The sequence below is a fragment of the Bombina bombina genome, chromosome 10 (assembly GCF_027579735.1).
Source record: "Bombina bombina isolate aBomBom1 chromosome 10, aBomBom1.pri, whole genome shotgun sequence".
NCBI classification, from domain to species: Eukaryota; Metazoa; Chordata; class Amphibia; order Anura; family Bombinatoridae; genus Bombina; species Bombina bombina.
In genome coordinates this window covers 358,318-377,263 of record NC_069508.1, presented here as the reverse complement: position 1 = coordinate 377,263, position 18,946 = coordinate 358,318, and the positions used below count along the sequence as shown (strand labels likewise).

Below are 18,946 nucleotides of genomic sequence, written 5' to 3'. Positions count from 1 at the left end.
TCCCTCAAGATTTAACTCCTGTACAAGTGAGGGCTAACAGACCTCCTAATTTTATTAACTGAACATGTACAACAAGATACAAGTCACATATTAACATATATATATATATATATATATTGGAGATTGTGTGACAAGCGCAATTTATATTGTTATCTTTAAAAGTAAATATCCCCTACCAATTGCCTTACAGTGATTCCACTAACAATAGTATTCCCTTCTTAAGTCATCAATAGCATAGTAAACACCGATATTGTCATTTTCCGCATAATTTATTCCTCACAAACACCTTAACTATGAATACCCAATAAGGACGGATATCGGCCACACACCCTCCTACAACTACCAATAGGAATGCCGGTAATGTGTCGTGACGTCACGACCAATGAAATGCGTAGAAAATCGCCAAAATAAAATTCTATATCGATCAAATGTTGACATATATAGATATACAAACAGATTATATAAGTGACTTATTATCACGATTTGAGCAAAGTACTATTAGTTTGATTGGCTGTAGTTCACAGCTTCGTGACCCGGAGGTGACATCACGACTCAGGGTGCTGAGTTATTATGAATCTAATGATTTAAATTTATCATTTTAAGTTATGATTCTCATACATACAGCAGTAAATAATGCATAGAGTAACAATATATAAGAATATACACATTTTAGACATGTTTCAGACAGACTGAGAAACCGGAAGTTGAAATCAGAGCCACATCCGGTCACTACAGTGATACTGCTTGCTATTTAACCCTTTAAGGACACAGCTTTCAGTTTGCTCAATTGTTTTATGACGGAAAAATTCCGTCATATGTCCTTAAGAGGTTAAAGACATTGAGCTTACCAACACACTAGTCTTGATAAAGGCCTATTGAGGGCCGAAACGCGTAGACCCATTGGTAAGCATCATTTCAAGGATCTCACTGTTTTAAGGACATATTACGCTATGCTTGTAATTTATTTACAGGGACGTTTTTAGGATATTGGATCAGCAGCTGACCGTTGTCAGGGATTCACCTAGGGATCTTCATCACCAGGATTTGAGGTTCTTTTTTGTGACTTTATTTTAAATTTTTTGTTTATTCATCTGGATTATAAATCACAATTTTTTTGATCATCTATAACATTTGTTGAACGTCATTGTGTACTTTTATTTTTTTCAACATCTTCATAGAATTTTTCATCACCTCATTTTTTTGATTGACTTCATATCATTGTGCCACTACACTTAATTTTCATAACATTTTTTCACTAGTTTTCATTTTTTCATTCTTTTTCTTGCACTGCAGTGTCACTTGCACATCACATTGATTAATTTTGTATTTTGCATTATTTATTGTATTGTCATTGTTTACATATGGTGAAGTTTATTACGTTTAATCACCCCACCATTTTACTACATTGCTGACTATATCAGGTTCTTAGCCTAGGTTTTACTACATTGTTACTATTACTGCTTCTCATTGTATTTCATGGATCCATGGATTTCCACTGTTAGTTTTTATTGCATCACTAAGTTTTTAATGTAGGGATTTGTAATCACTATCCCTGTGATTTTATATTTTATTTATTTTACACTCATCTCTGTAATAAACTATTATTCTAGCACTATTTGGCTAGCACTGCCTTCTTAGCAGCCATTCACCAACCACTGTTGTCATAGTGTTTATATTACATCCCTTAGCCTCTTTGGCGCTGTACTCATCACCTTTATTGCTACAACAAGGGAAGGGTGCACAGGCATATGTAATCACCCTAAACATATACAAAACACGGAAGGGAACTGTACTCTCATACCGGACCGGGTACACATCCCATGACCCTGCAACATGCTCAGCCCTGGGTGCCACTGGCACTCACAGGAAGCTGTGCTGTCCCCAGAGTCACAGGCAGTAAACCCCAGCCAGGTCTGGGTGCAAGAACCATAGGGAAAATTACAAAACAAATTAATACAACACACAGAGAAAACCCAGCACTCACAAGCTCTCAGCTAAGATTTAAAAGCAAAAATGGAAAGGTTAGTTACCGCATCTGGCCAAATGGGACAAGCCCAGGTACCTCGTCAAGGTCCTTTCCAATACCTGGGACCCTAAAACAGCCACACAATGCAAGCTTTCAAATCCAAACAAACTGGGAACAAGGGAAGGGTGCACAGGCATATGTAATCACCCTAGACATATACAAAACACGGAAGGGAACTGCACTCTCATACCGGACCGGGTACACATCCCATGACCCTGCAACATGCCCAGCCCTGGGTGCCACTGGCACTCACAGGAAGCTGCGCTGTCCCCAGAGTCACAAGCAGTTAACTTGTTTGGCCAGATGCGGTAACTAACCTTTCCATTTTTGCTTTTAAATCTTAGCTGAGAGCTTAAATATATACATTCATACACACACACACAGACACATATACATTCACACAAACACACAAAAATATATACACATTCATACACACACAAATATATACAAACACACACAAATATATACATTCATACACACACACACAAATATATACATTCATACACACACACATATACATACAATGGATATATACCAGGTCAGCATGAAAACTAGAAAATACACCTAGTAAACTGCCCCAAAGACCAACCTGTCCACATGTGTAACATTTCTTGACACACCTATTTGGGTCTGCTAATGATAGCCTTGCCCTAGGGATTGTGCAGACACACAATTTCAAAATGGGCATTAGTTTAGGCTTCTTTTGCAGTTATATGATAAACCCCATTAAGAACAGATATGTAGCAGAGTTAATCTTGAGATGTCAGCAGGTACATTTCAAGTTTTTAGAACTGGACATTGTTCAATTTTCAGAGCTAAATTACATGAAAAGGGGCAAAATAATAAAAATATAATGCAAAGTTGTTCCATTATGCATAAGCATTTTATATACAAATCTCAAGATGTTTACTGTCCCATATTTGTTTTTGAGATAAACAGGAAAGTAGCTATGGAAATTATTCCAGCTTTTATAAAATAAAAAGCACTTCTCTTTGAAGGTCCAGCAGACCACAAATTCAGAATTATTTCTCTCCAAGGAAGGTGGGTCATGCTCAGAGAGGTTATGAAAATCGCATACCGTCTGCAGTCCCTAGGGACCAGTTTTGGACCCCTGGTTTAGGGGTCAGACTAGATTTAAAATGACCTGAGGTGGAACATACTGACACAAAAGGTGTAACACTAACATCAATCTGCCTCTTGAGGAGTTTGTGCTGGGGTATATAAAAGTTTAATTTGTATATTATTTTTTAGGGTTCTCTCTACTGGCCTGTGGAAGTTACTTGTTTGATACTGGAGCATAGAGGAACTAGATACACTGAAATACTGTTTACTGCAAATGCAACAGCAAGGTCAGGCATGTGCACATACTCAAAAACTTAGCACAGAGCTTCACAAATTATTTTTGGGTATGCATAGGATATATTATATACACACAAACATTAACCCTCAGGATGCGTTAGAGCCACTCTAAATTGAAAAGAAACAGAGTGGAGAAAAATTTCAATATGAAGCTTATATATTTATACATTTTGAGCTTTATAGTCGTGCATGTTTTTTCCTTTCTTGTAGCAGCTGCCTAGTGTTTCAGCAATGTTCATTATAAACTGATTTCACCTACCCTATAGTTACTGTAACATTTAACAGTACAATTTTAGCTGCCCGTATTCCTTTTGTGACCAAAACAATTCTGTAATGTGCCTCAGCCTCTCATTGTCGCACTATTGTTTGCATATAACTACTAAAGTCCTCTCCACAACAGCACAACTAGGACCTCACTGAACACATATGGAAAGCCCCTGAGAAGAGACATATGCGCTTTCCAGCTTGTGTAACCGTCTGATTAATATGCTGTTTGATACAATTCAGCTGACTACAAACCATGTTGCTTTCCATACTGCAAACAACCTCCGTTATACCAGGATTTTTTGACATCACATCCTATAAGCGCACTCACTATAGCTATGGCACAAACATGCAATATAAATATCTGGGAAATATGCTTTCCTCTTACAGGTGAGCCGCAGCTATTAAAGCCAGATGCAGCAATAATTATATAGCACAGTGCGATTTAGGCACTCAATTGCACTAGAGAAGTATCACAAGCGCTGCCCCCCCCCAAAAAAAAAAAAAAAAAAAAACACATGTGAAGGCTAAATTTGCACTGTGGTCACACACACATATGCTTTGTTATAGGATGGGTCTGCCGCAAGTGATTTAAAGCAATATGTTGCCAGGCCCAATCTGAATCACCATACCAACATAGCGCTACAGCTTTGTCAAGCCCTTACCAAACACAATACACCAATGTCTGACTACTATATACATTATCTGTAACCTATGCACTGTATACAGGTCTCAGCCTCTAAGGTCTTACTTCTGATACCTAACTTTCTCAAAAACATTTCTGTTCCCTGGTTAAACATCTGGATGTCACATTATCACTGTGTTTGTCAAACTTTGCACAAAATACAGCAGCAGGTTGATAGATCCCAATCCTTTTTGCACTATACATTGCAGCAGGTCAATAGCATCGCCCGTCGTGCTCGCTTGGAACTATACAGGGCAACAGGTCACTAACGCTGCCCGTCGTGCTCGCTTGGTACTATACAGGGCAACAGGTCACTAGCGCTGCCCGTCGTGCTCACTTGGTACTATACAGGGCAACAGGTCACTAGCGCTGCCCGTCGTGCTCACTTGGTACTATACAGGGCAACAGGTCACTAGCGCTGCTAGTCATGCTCACTTGGCACTATACAGGGCGGCAATCTCACTAGCACTGCTGGTTATGCTCACTTGGTGCTATACAGGGCGGCATCTCACTAGCACTGCTGGTCATGCTAACTTGGCACTATACAGAGCAACAGATCATTAGCACTGCTGGTCAAGCTCACTTGGCACTATAGAGAGGCAGATCGCTAGTGCTGCTGGTCATGCTTACTTGGAACTATACAGGGCAACAGGTCACTAGCGCTGTCAGTTGTGCTCTCTTTGTACTATACAGGGCAACAGGTCACTAGCGCTGCCCGCCGTGCGCACTTGGTACTATACAGGGCAACAGGTCACTAGCGCTGCCCGCCGTGCGCACTTGGTACTATACAGGGCAACAGGTCACTAGCGCTGCCCGCCGTGCGCACTTGGTACTATACAGGGCAACAGGTCACTAGCGCTGCCCGCCGTGCGCACTTGGTACTATACAGGGCAACAGGTCATTAGCGCCCCCCGTCGTGCGCACTTGGTACTATACAAGGCAACAGGTCACTAGCGCTGCCCATTGTGCGCACTTGGTACTATGCAGGGCAACAGGTCACTAGCGCTGCCCATCGTGCGCACTTGGTACTATGCAGGGCAACAGGTCACTAGCGCTGCCCATCGTGCTCACTTGGTACTATGCAGGGCAACAGATCACTAGCGCTGCCCGTCATGCTCACTTGGTACTATGCAGGGCAACAGGTTACTAGTGTTGCCTGTCGGGCTCTGTTGGTACTATACAGGGCAACAAGTCACTAGCACTGCCTGTCGTGCTCACTTGGTACTATACAGAGTGGCAGGTCACTAGCACTGCCTTCAGTACTCACTTGGCAATATACATGGCGGCATCCCACTAGCACCGTTGGTCATGCTCTCTTGGCTCTATACAGGGCGGCATCTCACTAGCGCTGTTGGTCATGCTCTCTCGGCACTATACAGGGCGGCATCTCACTAGCGCTGTTGGTCATGCTCTCTCGGCACTATACAAGAAGGCATCTCAATAGCGCTGCTGGTCATGCTCACTTCGTACTATACAGGATGGCATCTTAATAGCGCTGCTGGTCATGCTCACTTGGTACGATACAGGACAGCATCTCAATAGCGCTGCTGGTCATGCTAACTTGGCACTATACAGAGCAACAGATCATTAGCACTGCTGATCAAGCTCACTTGGCACTATAGAGGCAGATCGCTAGTGCTGCTGGTCATGCTTACTTGGAACTATACAGGGCAAGAGGTCACTAGAGCTGCCAGTCGTGCTCTCTTGATACTATACAGGGCAACAGGTCGCTAGAACTGCCAGTCGTGCTCTCTTGATACTATACAGGGCAACAGGTCACTAGCGCTGCCAGTCGTGCTCTCTTGATACTATACAGGGCAACAGGTCACTAGCGCTGCCAGTCGTGCTCTCTTGATACTATACAGGGCAACAGGTCACTAGCGCTGCCAGTCGTGCTCTCTTGATACTATACAGGGCAACAGGTCACTAGCGCTTCCAGTCGTGCTCACTTGGAACAATACAGGGTGGTAGGTCACTAGCGCTGCTGGTCATGCTGACTTGGCATTATTCAGGGCAGTAAGTAACTAGCGCTGCCAGTCATGCTCACTTGGCACTATATAGGGTAGCAGGTCACTAGCACCGCTGGTTGTGCTTACGTGGCACTATACAGGGCAACAGGCCACAAAAACTACCGGTCATGCTCACCTGGCACTAGACAGTGATGTGTTGCTATATTTGTAGGCCACATACAATCGGGAACTATACAAAACAGTAGGTAGCTACAGCTGGGCACTATACACAGCAGAAGGTTGTTATATCTGCAGAAACAACACATGGCAGTATACAAAGCAACAGGTTGATAGAGCTGCTAGTTGCGCTCACCTAGCTTGTGCTTCGTCCAGACTCTGGTCTGTGATGGTCATGATCTGCTGTAAGATGTCGCCAATATCCTGCTTCCGGCCACTTTCATTTTCTGCAGCCCCAGAGCCATCCTGCATGTGCTGAGTCATATTGGGGTGCCCAGTTATCCCCACCCCGGGGTGACTGTGCATCAACCTGGGCTGGTCATCCATGTCCAGGTCACACTTGTTGACCACTCAAAACCACCAATGCCAAATTTTCAGTGCTTCAAGAATATATGCAATGCTCCTCAGTGCCACTGAGATGTTTTGCGTTTAGTGCAGACTTGTACGCATTTGATGAAAGGTGGCTTGTGTGTTTGTCATTCAGTGTACTCTCATCTGTGCCAGATGCTCACGTGCAAATTGTCCTCTCAGAAAATACTCCAGGTTTGCTCTATCTCCTAAGGCTATACACTTGATAAGCTCTCTCCCTTCAGATCGTAGAACTGTGAGCTCACCAAGCTCTCTCTCTGCCTCACGCCACTTGGTGCACTCTCTCTCTCTCTATGACTACTTGGTGAGCCCTCTGTCTTCCTCAGGCTACTTGCTGAGCACTCTCTCCGTATATTAGACCATTCCGGTGAGCTCTCTCTTTCTGTGAATTACACCATTCCGGTGAGCTCTCTCTTTCTGTGAATTACACCATTCCGGTGAGCTCTCTCTGTGATATAGACCAATCCGGTGAGCTCTCTGTGATATAGACAAATCCGGTGAGCTCTCTCTGTGATATAGACCAATCCGGTGAGCTCTCTCTGTGATATAGACCAATCCGGTGAGCTCTCTCTGTGATATAGACCAATCCGGTGAGCTCTCTCTGTGATATAGACCAATCCGGTGAGCTCTCTCTGTGATATAGACCAATCCGGTGAGCTCTCTCTGGGTAGGAGACCACTTCGGTGAGCTCTCTCTGGGTAGGAGACCACTTCGGTGAGCTCTCTCTGGGTAGGAGACCACTTCGGTGAGCTCTCTCTGGGTAGGAGACCACTGTTGTGAGCTCTCTCTGGGTAGGAGACCACTGTTGTGAGCTCTCTCTGGGTAGGAGACCACTGTTGTGAGCTCTCTCTGGGTAGGAGACCACTGTTGTGAGCTCTCTCTGGGTAGGAGAGCACTGTTGTGAGCTCTCTCTGGGTAGGAGACCACTGTTGTGAGCTCTCTCTGGGTAGGAGACCACTGTTGTGAGCTCTCTCTGGGTAGGAGACCACTGTTGTGAGCTCTCTCTGGGTAGGAGACCACTGTTGTGAGCTCTCTCTGGGTAGGAGACCACTGTTGTGAGCTCTCTCTGGGTAGGAGACCACTGTTGTGAGCTCTCTCTGGGTAGGAGACCACTGTTGTGAGCTCTCTCTGGGTAGGAGACCACTGTTGTGAGCTCTCTCTGGGTAGGAGACCACTGTTGTGAGCTCTCTCTGGGTAGGAGACCACTGTTGTGAGCTCTCTCTGGGTAGGAGACCACTGTTGTGAGCTCTCTCTGGGTAGGAGACCACTGTTGTGAGCTCTCTCTGGGTAGGAGACCACTGTTGTGAGCTCTCTCTGGATAGGAGACAACTCGGTGAGCTCTCTCTGGGTAGGAGACCACTCCGGTGCTTTCTCCGCTTCCCGCCTCAGGTTCCCGAGTCAGCAGCTGCCTGAGGGACTCGCTCTCCCCCCTTTGTACTCCGGTTCTCTCCTCAGTTATCTGTCGGTCCCACCAGAAATTATTTGTCTCCCGTGAAGTAACGGCTCTGTGCTCGGTCAGTGACCGCCGGGATCCGGTGAGCTCTATGCACGGTGCCGTGTTTCCGTCAGTTTCTGTGCACGGTTCCCGTCAGCTCCGGTGCTGCTTCAGACTGAGGCGCTAAGCGAACAGAGCTGACAGACGGCCACCGAGCCCCGCCTACTCCCGCCTATTGGAGAAACGTGAAACTACGACCTCCATTCCTTAATTTGATTGGTCAATGTGCCTGTCACTCCCAGCACAACATGTCAATCACACAAGTTCAGAGGTGAGAGAGACCTAATTGTGACAGCAAGAGACAGAAACCTACATGTGACGGTAGGAGACAGACCTACATGTGACAGTAGGAGACAGACCTACATGTGACGGTAGGAGACAGACCTAAATGTGACAGTAGGAGACAGACCTACATGTGACAACAAGAGACAGAGACCTAAATGTGACAGTAGGAGACAGACCTACATGTGACAACAAGAGACAGAGACCTACATGTGACAGCAAGAGACAGATCCTACATGTGACAACAAGAGACAGAGACCTACATGTGACAACAAGAGACAGAGACCTAAATGTGACAGTAGGAGACAGACCTACATGTGACAACAAGAGACAGAGACCTACATGTGACAACAAGAGACAGAGACCTACATGTGACAGCAAGAGACAGATCCTACATGTGACAACAAGAGACAGAGACCTACATGTGACAACAAGAGACAGAGACCTACATGTGACAGTAGGAGACAGACCTACATGTGACAACAAGAGACAGAGACCTAAATGTGACAGTAGGAGACAGACCTACATGTGACAACAAGAGACAGAGACCTAAATGTGACAGTAGGAGACAGACCTACATGTGACAACAAGAGACAGATACCTAAATGTGACAGTAGGAGACAGACCTACATGTGACAACAAGAGACAGAGACCTAAATGTGACAGTAGGAGACAGACCTACATGTGACAACAAGAGACAGAGACCTAAATGTGACAGTAGGAGACAGACCTACATGTGACAACAAGAGACAGAGACCTACATGTAACAGTAGGAGACAGACGTACATGTGACAACAAGAGACAGAGACCTAAATGTGACAGTAGGAGACAGACCTACATGTGACAACAAGAGACAGAGACCTACATGTAACAGTAGGAGACAGACGTACATGTGACAGCAAGAGACAGAGACCTAAATGTGACAGTAGGAGACAGACCTACATGTGACAGCAAGAGACAGAGACCTAAATGTAACAGTAGGAGACAGACCTACATGTGACAACAAGAGACAGAGACCTAAATGTGACAGTAGGAGACAGACCTACATGTGACAACAAGAGACAGAGACCTAAATGTGACAGTAGGAGACAGACCTACATGTGACAACAAGAGACAGAGACCTAAATGTGACAGTAGGAGACAGACCTACATGTGACAACAAGAGACAGAGACCTAAATGTGACAGTAGGAGACAGACCTACATGTGACAACAAGAGACAGAGACCTAAATGTGACAGTAGGAGACAGACCTACATGTGACAACAAGAGACAGAGACCTAAATGTGACAGTAGGAGACAGACCTACATGTGACAACAAGAGACAGAGACCTACATATAACAGTAGGAGACAGACGTACATGTGACAACAAGAGACAGAGACCTAAATGTGACAGTAGGAGACAGACCTACATGTGACAACAAGAGACAGAGACCTACATGTAACAGTAGGAGACAGACGTACATGTGACAACAAGAGACAGAGACCTAAATGTGACGGTAGGAGACAGACCTACATGTGACAACAAGAGACAGAGACCTAAATGTGACAGTAGGAGACAGACCTACATGTGACAACAAGAGACAGAGACCTAAATGTAACAGTAGGAGACAGACCTACATGTGACAGCAAGAGACAGAGACCTAAATGTAACAGTAGGAGACAGACCTACATGTGACAACAAGAGACAGAGACCTAAATGTGACAGTAGGAGACAGACCTACATGTGACAACAAGAGACAGAGACCTACATGTGACAGCAAGACACAGAGACCTAAATGTAACAGTAGGAGACAGACCTACATGTGACAACAAGAGACAGAGACCTAAATGTGACAGTAGGAGACAGACCTACATGTGACAGCAAGAGACAGAGACCTAAATGTGACAGTAGGAGACAGACCTACATGTGACAACAAGAGACAGAGACCTAAATGTAACAGTAGGAGACAGACCTACATGTGACAACAAGAGACAGAGACCTAAATGTGACAGTAGGAGACAGACCTACATGTGACAACAAGAGACAGAGACCTAAATGTGACAGTAGGAGACAGTCCTACATGTGACAACAAGAGACAGAGACCTACATGTAACAGTAGGAGACAGACCTACATGTGACAACAAGAGACAGAGACCTAAATGTAACAGTAGGAGACAGACCTACATGTGACAGCAAGAGACAGAGACCTAAATGTAACAGTAGGAGACAGACCTACATGTGACAGCAAGAGACAGAGACCTACATGTGACAACAAGAGACAGAGACCTAAATGTGACAGTAGGAGACAGACCTACATGTGACAACAAGAGACAGAGACCTAAATGTAACAGTAGGAGACAGACCTACATGTGACAACAAGAGACAGAGACCTACATGTGACAGTAGGAGACAGACCTACATGTGACAGCAAGAGACAGAGACCTAAATGTGACAGTAGGAGAGTGAGACAGACCTAAATGTGACAGCAAGAGACAGAGACCTAAATTTGACAGTAGGAGACAGACCCACATGTGACAACAAGAGACAGAGACCTACATGTGACAGTAGGAGACAGACCTACATGTGACAGCAAGAGACAGAGACCTAAATGTGACAGTAGGAGACAGACCTAAATGTGACAGCAAGAGACAGAGACCTAAATTTGACAGTAGGAGACAGACCTAAATGTGACAGCAAGAGACAGAGACCTAAATTTGACAGTAGGAGACAGACCTACATGTGAGAGCAAGAGACAGAGACCTAAATTTGACAGTAGGAGACAGACCTAAATGTGACAGTAGGAGACAGACCTACATGTGACAACAAGAGACAGAGACCTAAATGTAACAGTAGGAGACAGACCTACATGTGACAACAAGAGACAGAGACCTACATGTGACGGTAGGAGACAGACCTACATGTGACAACAAGTGACAGAGACCTACATGTGACAGTAGGAGACAGAGACCTACATGTGACAACAAGAGACAGAGACCTACATGTGACGGTAGGAGACAGACCTACATGTGACAACAAGAGACAGACACCTAAATTTGACAGGAGACAGACCTACATGTGACAACAAGAGACAGAGACCTAAATGTAACAGTAGGAGACAGACCTACATGTGACAACAAGAGACAGAGACCTAAATGTGACAGTAGGAGACAGACCTACATGTGACAACAAGAGACAGAGACCTACATGTGACAGTAGGAGACAGACCTACATGTGACAACAAGAGACAGAGACCTAAATTTGACAGTAGGAGACAGACCTACATGTGACAACAAGAGACAGAGACCTAAATGTAACAGTAGGAGACAGACCTACATGTGACAACAAGAGACAGAGACCTAAATGTGACAGTAGGAGACAGACCTACATGTGACAACAAGAGACAGAGACCTAAATGTGACAGTAGGTGACAGACCTACATGTGACAACAAGAGACAGAGACCTAAATGTAACAGTAGGAGACAGACCTACATGTGACAACAAGAGACAGAGACCTACATGTGACAGTAGGAGACAGAGACCTACATGTGACAACAAGAGACAGAGACCTAAATGTAACAGTAGGAGACAGACCTACATGTGACAACAAGAGACAGAGACCTAAATGTGACAGTAGGAGACAGACCTACATGTGACAACAAGAGACAGAGACCTAAATGTGACAGTAGGAGACAGACCTACATGTGACAACAAGAGACAGAGACCTAAATGTGACAGTAGGAGACAGACCTACATGTGACAACAAGAGACAGAGACCTAAATGTGACAGTAGGAGACAAACCTACATGTGACAGCAAGAGACAGAGACCTACATGTGACAACAAGAGACAGAGACCTAAATGTGACAGTAGGAGACAGACCTACATGTGACAACAAGAGACAGAGACCTACATGTAACAGTAGGAGACAGACCGTACATGTGACAACAAGAGACAGAGACCTAAATGTGACAGTAGGAGACAGACCTACATGTGACAACAAGAGACAGAGACCTACATGTGACAGTAGGAGACAGACCTACATGTGACAACAAGAGACAGAGACCTAAATGTGACAGTAGGAGACAGACCTACATGTGACAACAAGAGACAGAGACCTAAATGTAACAGTAGGAGACAGACCTACATGTGACAACAAGAGACAGAGACCTACATGTGACAGTAGGAGACAGGACCTACATGTGACAACAAGAGACAGAGACCTAAATGTAACAGTAGGAGACAGACCTACATGTGACAACAAGAGACAGAGACCTAAATGTAACAGTAGGAGACAGACCTACATGTGACAACAAGAGACAGAGACCTACATGTGACAAGCAAGAGACAGAGACCTAAATGTAACAGTAGGAGACAGACCTACATGTGACAACAAGAGACAGAGACCTAAATGTGACAGTAGGAGACAGACCTACATGTGACAACAAGAGACAGAGACCTAAATGTAACAGAAGGAGACAGACCTACATGTGACAACAAGAGACAGAGACCTAAATGTAACAGTAGGAGACAGACCTACATGTGACAACAAGAGACAGAGACCTAAATGTAACAGTAGGAGACAGACCTACATGTGACAACAAGAGACAGAGACCTAAATGTAACAGTAGGAGACAGACCTACATGTGACAGCAAGAGACAGAGACCTAAATGTAACAGTAGGAGACAGACCTACATGTGACAACAAGAGAGAGAGACCTAAATGTGACGGTAGGAGACAGACCTACATGTGACAACAAGAGACAGAGACCTAAATGTGACAGTAGGAGACAGACCTACATGTGACAACAAGAGACAGAGACCTAAATGTGACAGTAGGAGACAGACCTACATGTGACAACAAGAGACAGAGACCTAAATGTGACAGGTAGGAGACAGACCTACATGTGACAACAAGAGACAGAGACCTAAATGTGACAGTAGGAGACAGACCTACATGTGACAACAAGAGACAGAGACCTAAATGTGACAGTAGGAGACAAACCTACATGTGACAGCAAGAGACAGAGACCTACATGTGACAACAAGAGACAGAGACCTAAATGTAACAGTAGGAGACAGACCTACATGTGACAACAAGAGACAGAGACCTAAATGTGACAGTAGGAGACAGACCTACATGTGACAACAAGAGACAGAGACCTAAATGTGACAGTAGGAGACAGACCTACATGTGACAACAAGAGACAGAGACCTAAATGTGACAGTAGGAGACAAACCTACATGTGACAGCAAGAGACAGAGACCTACATGTGACAACAAGAGACAGAGACCTAAATGTGACAGTAGGAGACAGACCTACATGTGACAACAAGAGACAGAGACCTACATGTAACAGTAGGAGACAGACGTACATGTGACAACAAGAGACAGAGACCTAAATGTGACAGTAGGAGACAGACCTACATGTGACAACAAGAGACAGAGACCTACATGTGACAGTAGGAGACAGACCTACATGTGACAACAAGAGACAGAGACCTAAATGTGACAGTAGGAGACAGACCTACATGTGACAACAAGAGACAGAGACCTAAATGTAACAGTAGGAGACAGACCTACATGTGACAACAAGAGACAGAGACCTACATGTGACAGTAGGAGACAGAGACCTACATGTGACAACAAGAGACAGAGACCTAAATGTAACAGTAGGAGACAGACCTACATGTGACAACAAGAGACAGAGACCTAAATGTAACAGTAGGAGACAGACCTACATGTGACAACAAGAGACAGAGACCTACATGTGACAGCAAGAGACAGAGACCTAAATGTAACAGTAGGAGACAGACCTACATGTGACAACAAGAGACAGAGACCTAAATGTGACAGTAGGAGACAGACCTACATGTGACAACAAGAGACAGAGACCTAAATGTAACAGTAGGAGACAGACCTACATGTGACAACAAGAGACAGAGACCTAAATGTAACAGTAGGAGACAGACCTACATGTGACAACAAGAGACAGAGACCTAAATGTAACAGTAGGAGACAGACCTACATGTGACAACAAGAGACAGAGACCTAAATGTAACAGTAGGAGACAGACCTACATGTGACAGCAAGAGACAGAGACCTAAATGTAACAGTAGGAGACAGACCTACATGTGACAACAAGAGAGAGAGACCTAAATGTGACGGTAGGAGACAGACCTACATGTGACAACAAGAGACAGAGACCTAAATGTGACAGTAGGAGACAGACCTACATGTGACAACAAGAGACAGAGACCTACATGTGACAACAAGAGACAGAGACCTAAATGTGACAGTAGGAGACAGACCTACATGTGACAACAAGAGACAGAGACCTAAATGTGACAGTAGGAGACAGACCTACATGTGACAACAAGAGACAGAGACATAAATGTGACAGTAGGAGACAGACCTACATGTGACAACAAGAGACAGAGACCTAAATGTGACAGTAGGAGACAGACCTACATGTGACAACAAGAGACAGAGACCTAAATGTGACAGTAGGAGACAGACCTACATGTGACAACAAGAGACAGAGACCTAAATGTGACGGTAGGAGACAGACCTACATGTGACAACAAGAGACAGAGACCTACATGTGACAGTAGGAGACAGACCTACATGTGACAACAAGAGACAGAGACCTAAATGTGACAGTAGGAGACAGACCTACATGTGACAACAAGAGACAGAGACCTAAATGTAACAGTAGGAGACAGACCTACATGTGACAACAAGAGACAGAGACCTAAATGTGACAGTAGGAGACAGACCTACATGTGACAACAAGAGACAGAGACCTAAATGTAACAGTAGGAGACAGACCTACATGTGACAACAAGAGACAGAGACCTACATGTGACAGTAGGAGACAGACCTACATGTGACAACAAGAGACAGAGACCTAAATGTGACAGTAGGAGACAGACCTACATGTGACAACAAGAGACAGAGACCTACATGTGACAGTAGGAGACAGACCTACATGTGACAACAAGAGACAGAGACCTAAATGTAACAGTAGGAGACAGACCTACATGTGACAACAAGAGACAGAGACCTAAATGTAACAGTAGGAGACAGACCTACATGTGACAACAAGAGACAGAGACCTACATGTGACAGTAGGAGACAGACCTACATGTGACAACAAGAGACAGAGACCTAAATGTGACAGTAGGAGACAGACCTACATGTGACAACAAGAGACAGAGACCTAAATGTGACAGTAGGAGACAGACCTACATGTGACAACAAGAGACAGAGACCTAAATGTAACAGAAGGAGACAGACCTACATGTGACAACAAGAGACAGAGACCTAAATGTAACAGTAGAGACAGACCTACATGTGACAACAAGAGACAGAGACCTACATGTGACAGTAGGAGACAGACCTACATGTGACAACAAGAGACAGAGACCTAAATGTGACAGTAGGAGACAGACCTACATGTGACAACAAGAGACAGAGACCTAAATGTAACAGTAGGAGACAGACCTACATGTGACAGCAAGAGACAGAGACCTAAATGTAACAGTAGGAGACAGACCTACATGTGACAACAAGAGACAGAGACCTACATGTGACAGTAGGAGACAGACCTACATGTGACAACAAGAGACAGACCTACATGTGACAACAAGAGACAGAGACCTAAATGTGACAACAAGAGACAGAGACCTAAATGTGACAGTAGGAGACAGACCTACATGTGACAGTAGGAGACAGAGACCTAAATGTGACAGTAGGAGACAGACCTACATGTGACAACAAGAGACAGAGACCTAAATGTGACAGTAGGAGACAGACCTACATGTGACAACAAGAGACAGAGACCTACATGTGACAGTAGGAGACAGACCTACATGTGACAACAAGAGACAGAGCCTACATGTGACAGTAGGAGACAGACCTACATGTGACAACAAGAGACAGAGACCTAAATGTGACAGTAGGAGACAGACCTACATGTGACAACAAGAGACAGAGACCTAAATGTAACAGTAGGAGACAGACCTACATGTGACACAAGAGACAGAGACCTACATGTGACAGTTGGAGACAGACCTACATGTGACAACAAGAGACAGAGACCTACATGTGACAGTAGGAGACAGACCTACATGTGACAACAAGAGACAGAGACCTAAATGTAACAGTAGGAGACAGACCTACATGTGACAACAAGAGACAGAGACCTACATGTGACCGGAAGAGACAGAGACCTACATGTGACCGGAAGAGACAGACCTATATGTGAGAGCAAGAGACAGAGACCTACACGTGACAGCAAGAGACAGAGACCTACATGTGATAGCAAGAGACAGAGACCTACATGTGACAGCAAGAGACAGAGACCTACATGTGACAGCAAGAGACAGACCTATATGTGACAGCAAGAGACAGAGACCTACATGTGACAGCAAGAGACAGACCTACACCTGACAGCAAGAGACAGACCTACACCTGACAGCAAGAGACAGACCTATATGTGACAACAAGAGACAGACCTATATGTGACAGCAAGAGACAGAGACCTAATTGTGACAGCAAGAGACAGACCTACACGTGACAGCAAGAGACAGACCTACCTGTGACAACAAGAGACAGAAACCTAATTGTGACAGCAAGAGACAGACCTACATGTGACAGCAAGAGACAGACCTAATTGTGACAACAAGAGACAGAAACCTAATTGTGACAGCAAGAGACAGACCTACATGTGACAGCAAGAGACAAACCTAATTGTGACAGCAAGAGACAGACCTACATGTGACAGCAAGAGACAGACCTAATTGTGACAGCAAGAGACAAACCTAATTGTGACAGCAAGAGACAGACCTACATGTGACAGCAAGAGACAGACCTAATTGTGACAGCAAGAGACAGACCTACACGTGACAGCAAGAGACAGACCTACATGTGACAACAAGAGACAGAAACCTAATTGTGACAGCAAGAGACAGACCTACATGTGACAACAAGAGATAGAGACCTAAATGTGACAGTAGGAGACAGACCTACATGTGACAACAAGAGAGAGACCTACATGTGACAGCAAGAGACAGACCTACACCTGACAGCAAGAGACAGACCTATATGTGACAGCAAGAGACAGATACCTTCATGTGACAGCAATATATATGTGTCTATATATATATTATTTAAATATAGCTTTAGAATTATATATATTACCTGTGAAAATAACAAAATAATTGTTCATAGGGGCCGATTTATCACGTCTGTCCGACATGATCCGCTCAGTGTTCTGGTGAACTGCTTGTGCAATGCCACCCCTGCAGATTCTAGCAGAGGGTGTCAATCAACCCAATCATATGAGATCGGGTTGATTGCTGTCCGCCGCTCAGAGTAGGCGGACCAGTTAAGGAGCAGCGGTCTTAAGACCGCTGCTTCTTAACTGCTGTTTCCGGCGAGTCTGAAGGCTCGCGCGGAAACAGATGTATTAGGCACCATACAGTGCTTAATTATTCAGCCCCATAGGGGTCAATTTATCGAAGCTTCAACTGTGAATACGCTGTAATTCTGCGTCAAATTAAAGGGACAGTCTAGTTAAAATTAAACTTTCATGATTCAGATAGGACATGTAATATTAAACAACTTTCCAATTTACTTTCATCATCAAATTTGCTTTGTTCACTTTGTATTCTTTTTTGAAAGCTAAACCTAGGTAGGCTAATATGGTAATTTCTAAGCTCCCGAATGCTGCCTCGTATTTCAGTGCATTTTGACAGTTTTTTTCACAGCTAGACAGCACTAGTTCACGTGTGTGATATAGATAACATTGTGCTCATTCCCATAAAATTACCTAGGAGCCAGCACTGATTGGCTAAAATGCAAGTCTGCCAAAACAACTGAAATAAGGGGGCAATCTGTTGAGGCTGAGATACAAGGTAATTACAAAGGTAAAAAGTAAATTAATATAACTGTGTTATGCAAAACTGGGGAATGGGTAGCAAACTAACCTAACCCCCCTCTAAACTAAACCCCTAAAGTAAAAAATGAAATGTATGTAAAATAAGCCTAAACCAACCCCACTAAGTAAAAAAAAAAAAATCTGTTACAAAAAATAAAATAAACTACAATATCATAAAAAACAAACATTATGGGGCATATATATCAAGCTCCGTACTGAGCTTGATGCCCATGTTTCCGGCCAGCCTTCAGGCTCGCCGGAAACAGAAGTTATGAAGCAGCGGGCTTAAGACCGCTGCTCCATAACTTGTCCGCCTGTCTGAGGCGGCAGAAAGAAATCAGCCCGATCAAATACGATCGG

At 44.3% G+C, this 18,946-nt stretch overlaps 1 protein-coding gene across 1 annotated transcript in view; it reads right to left on the bottom strand.

Annotated features, from left to right (window-relative positions):
- The window catches only part of LOC128641143 (pre-B-cell leukemia transcription factor 1), a 78,829-nt gene extending 70,295 nt beyond the window's left edge, over positions 1 to 8,534 (bottom strand). The window contains exon 1 of the mRNA XM_053693710.1: positions 6,657 to 8,534. Within this exon, the coding sequence (XP_053549685.1) occupies positions 6,657 to 6,847 (191 nt within the window). The 5' untranslated portion in view covers positions 6,848 to 8,534. The remainder of the gene's footprint in view (positions 1 to 6,656) is intronic.
- Positions 8,535 to 18,946: the final 10,412 nt, after the last annotated feature.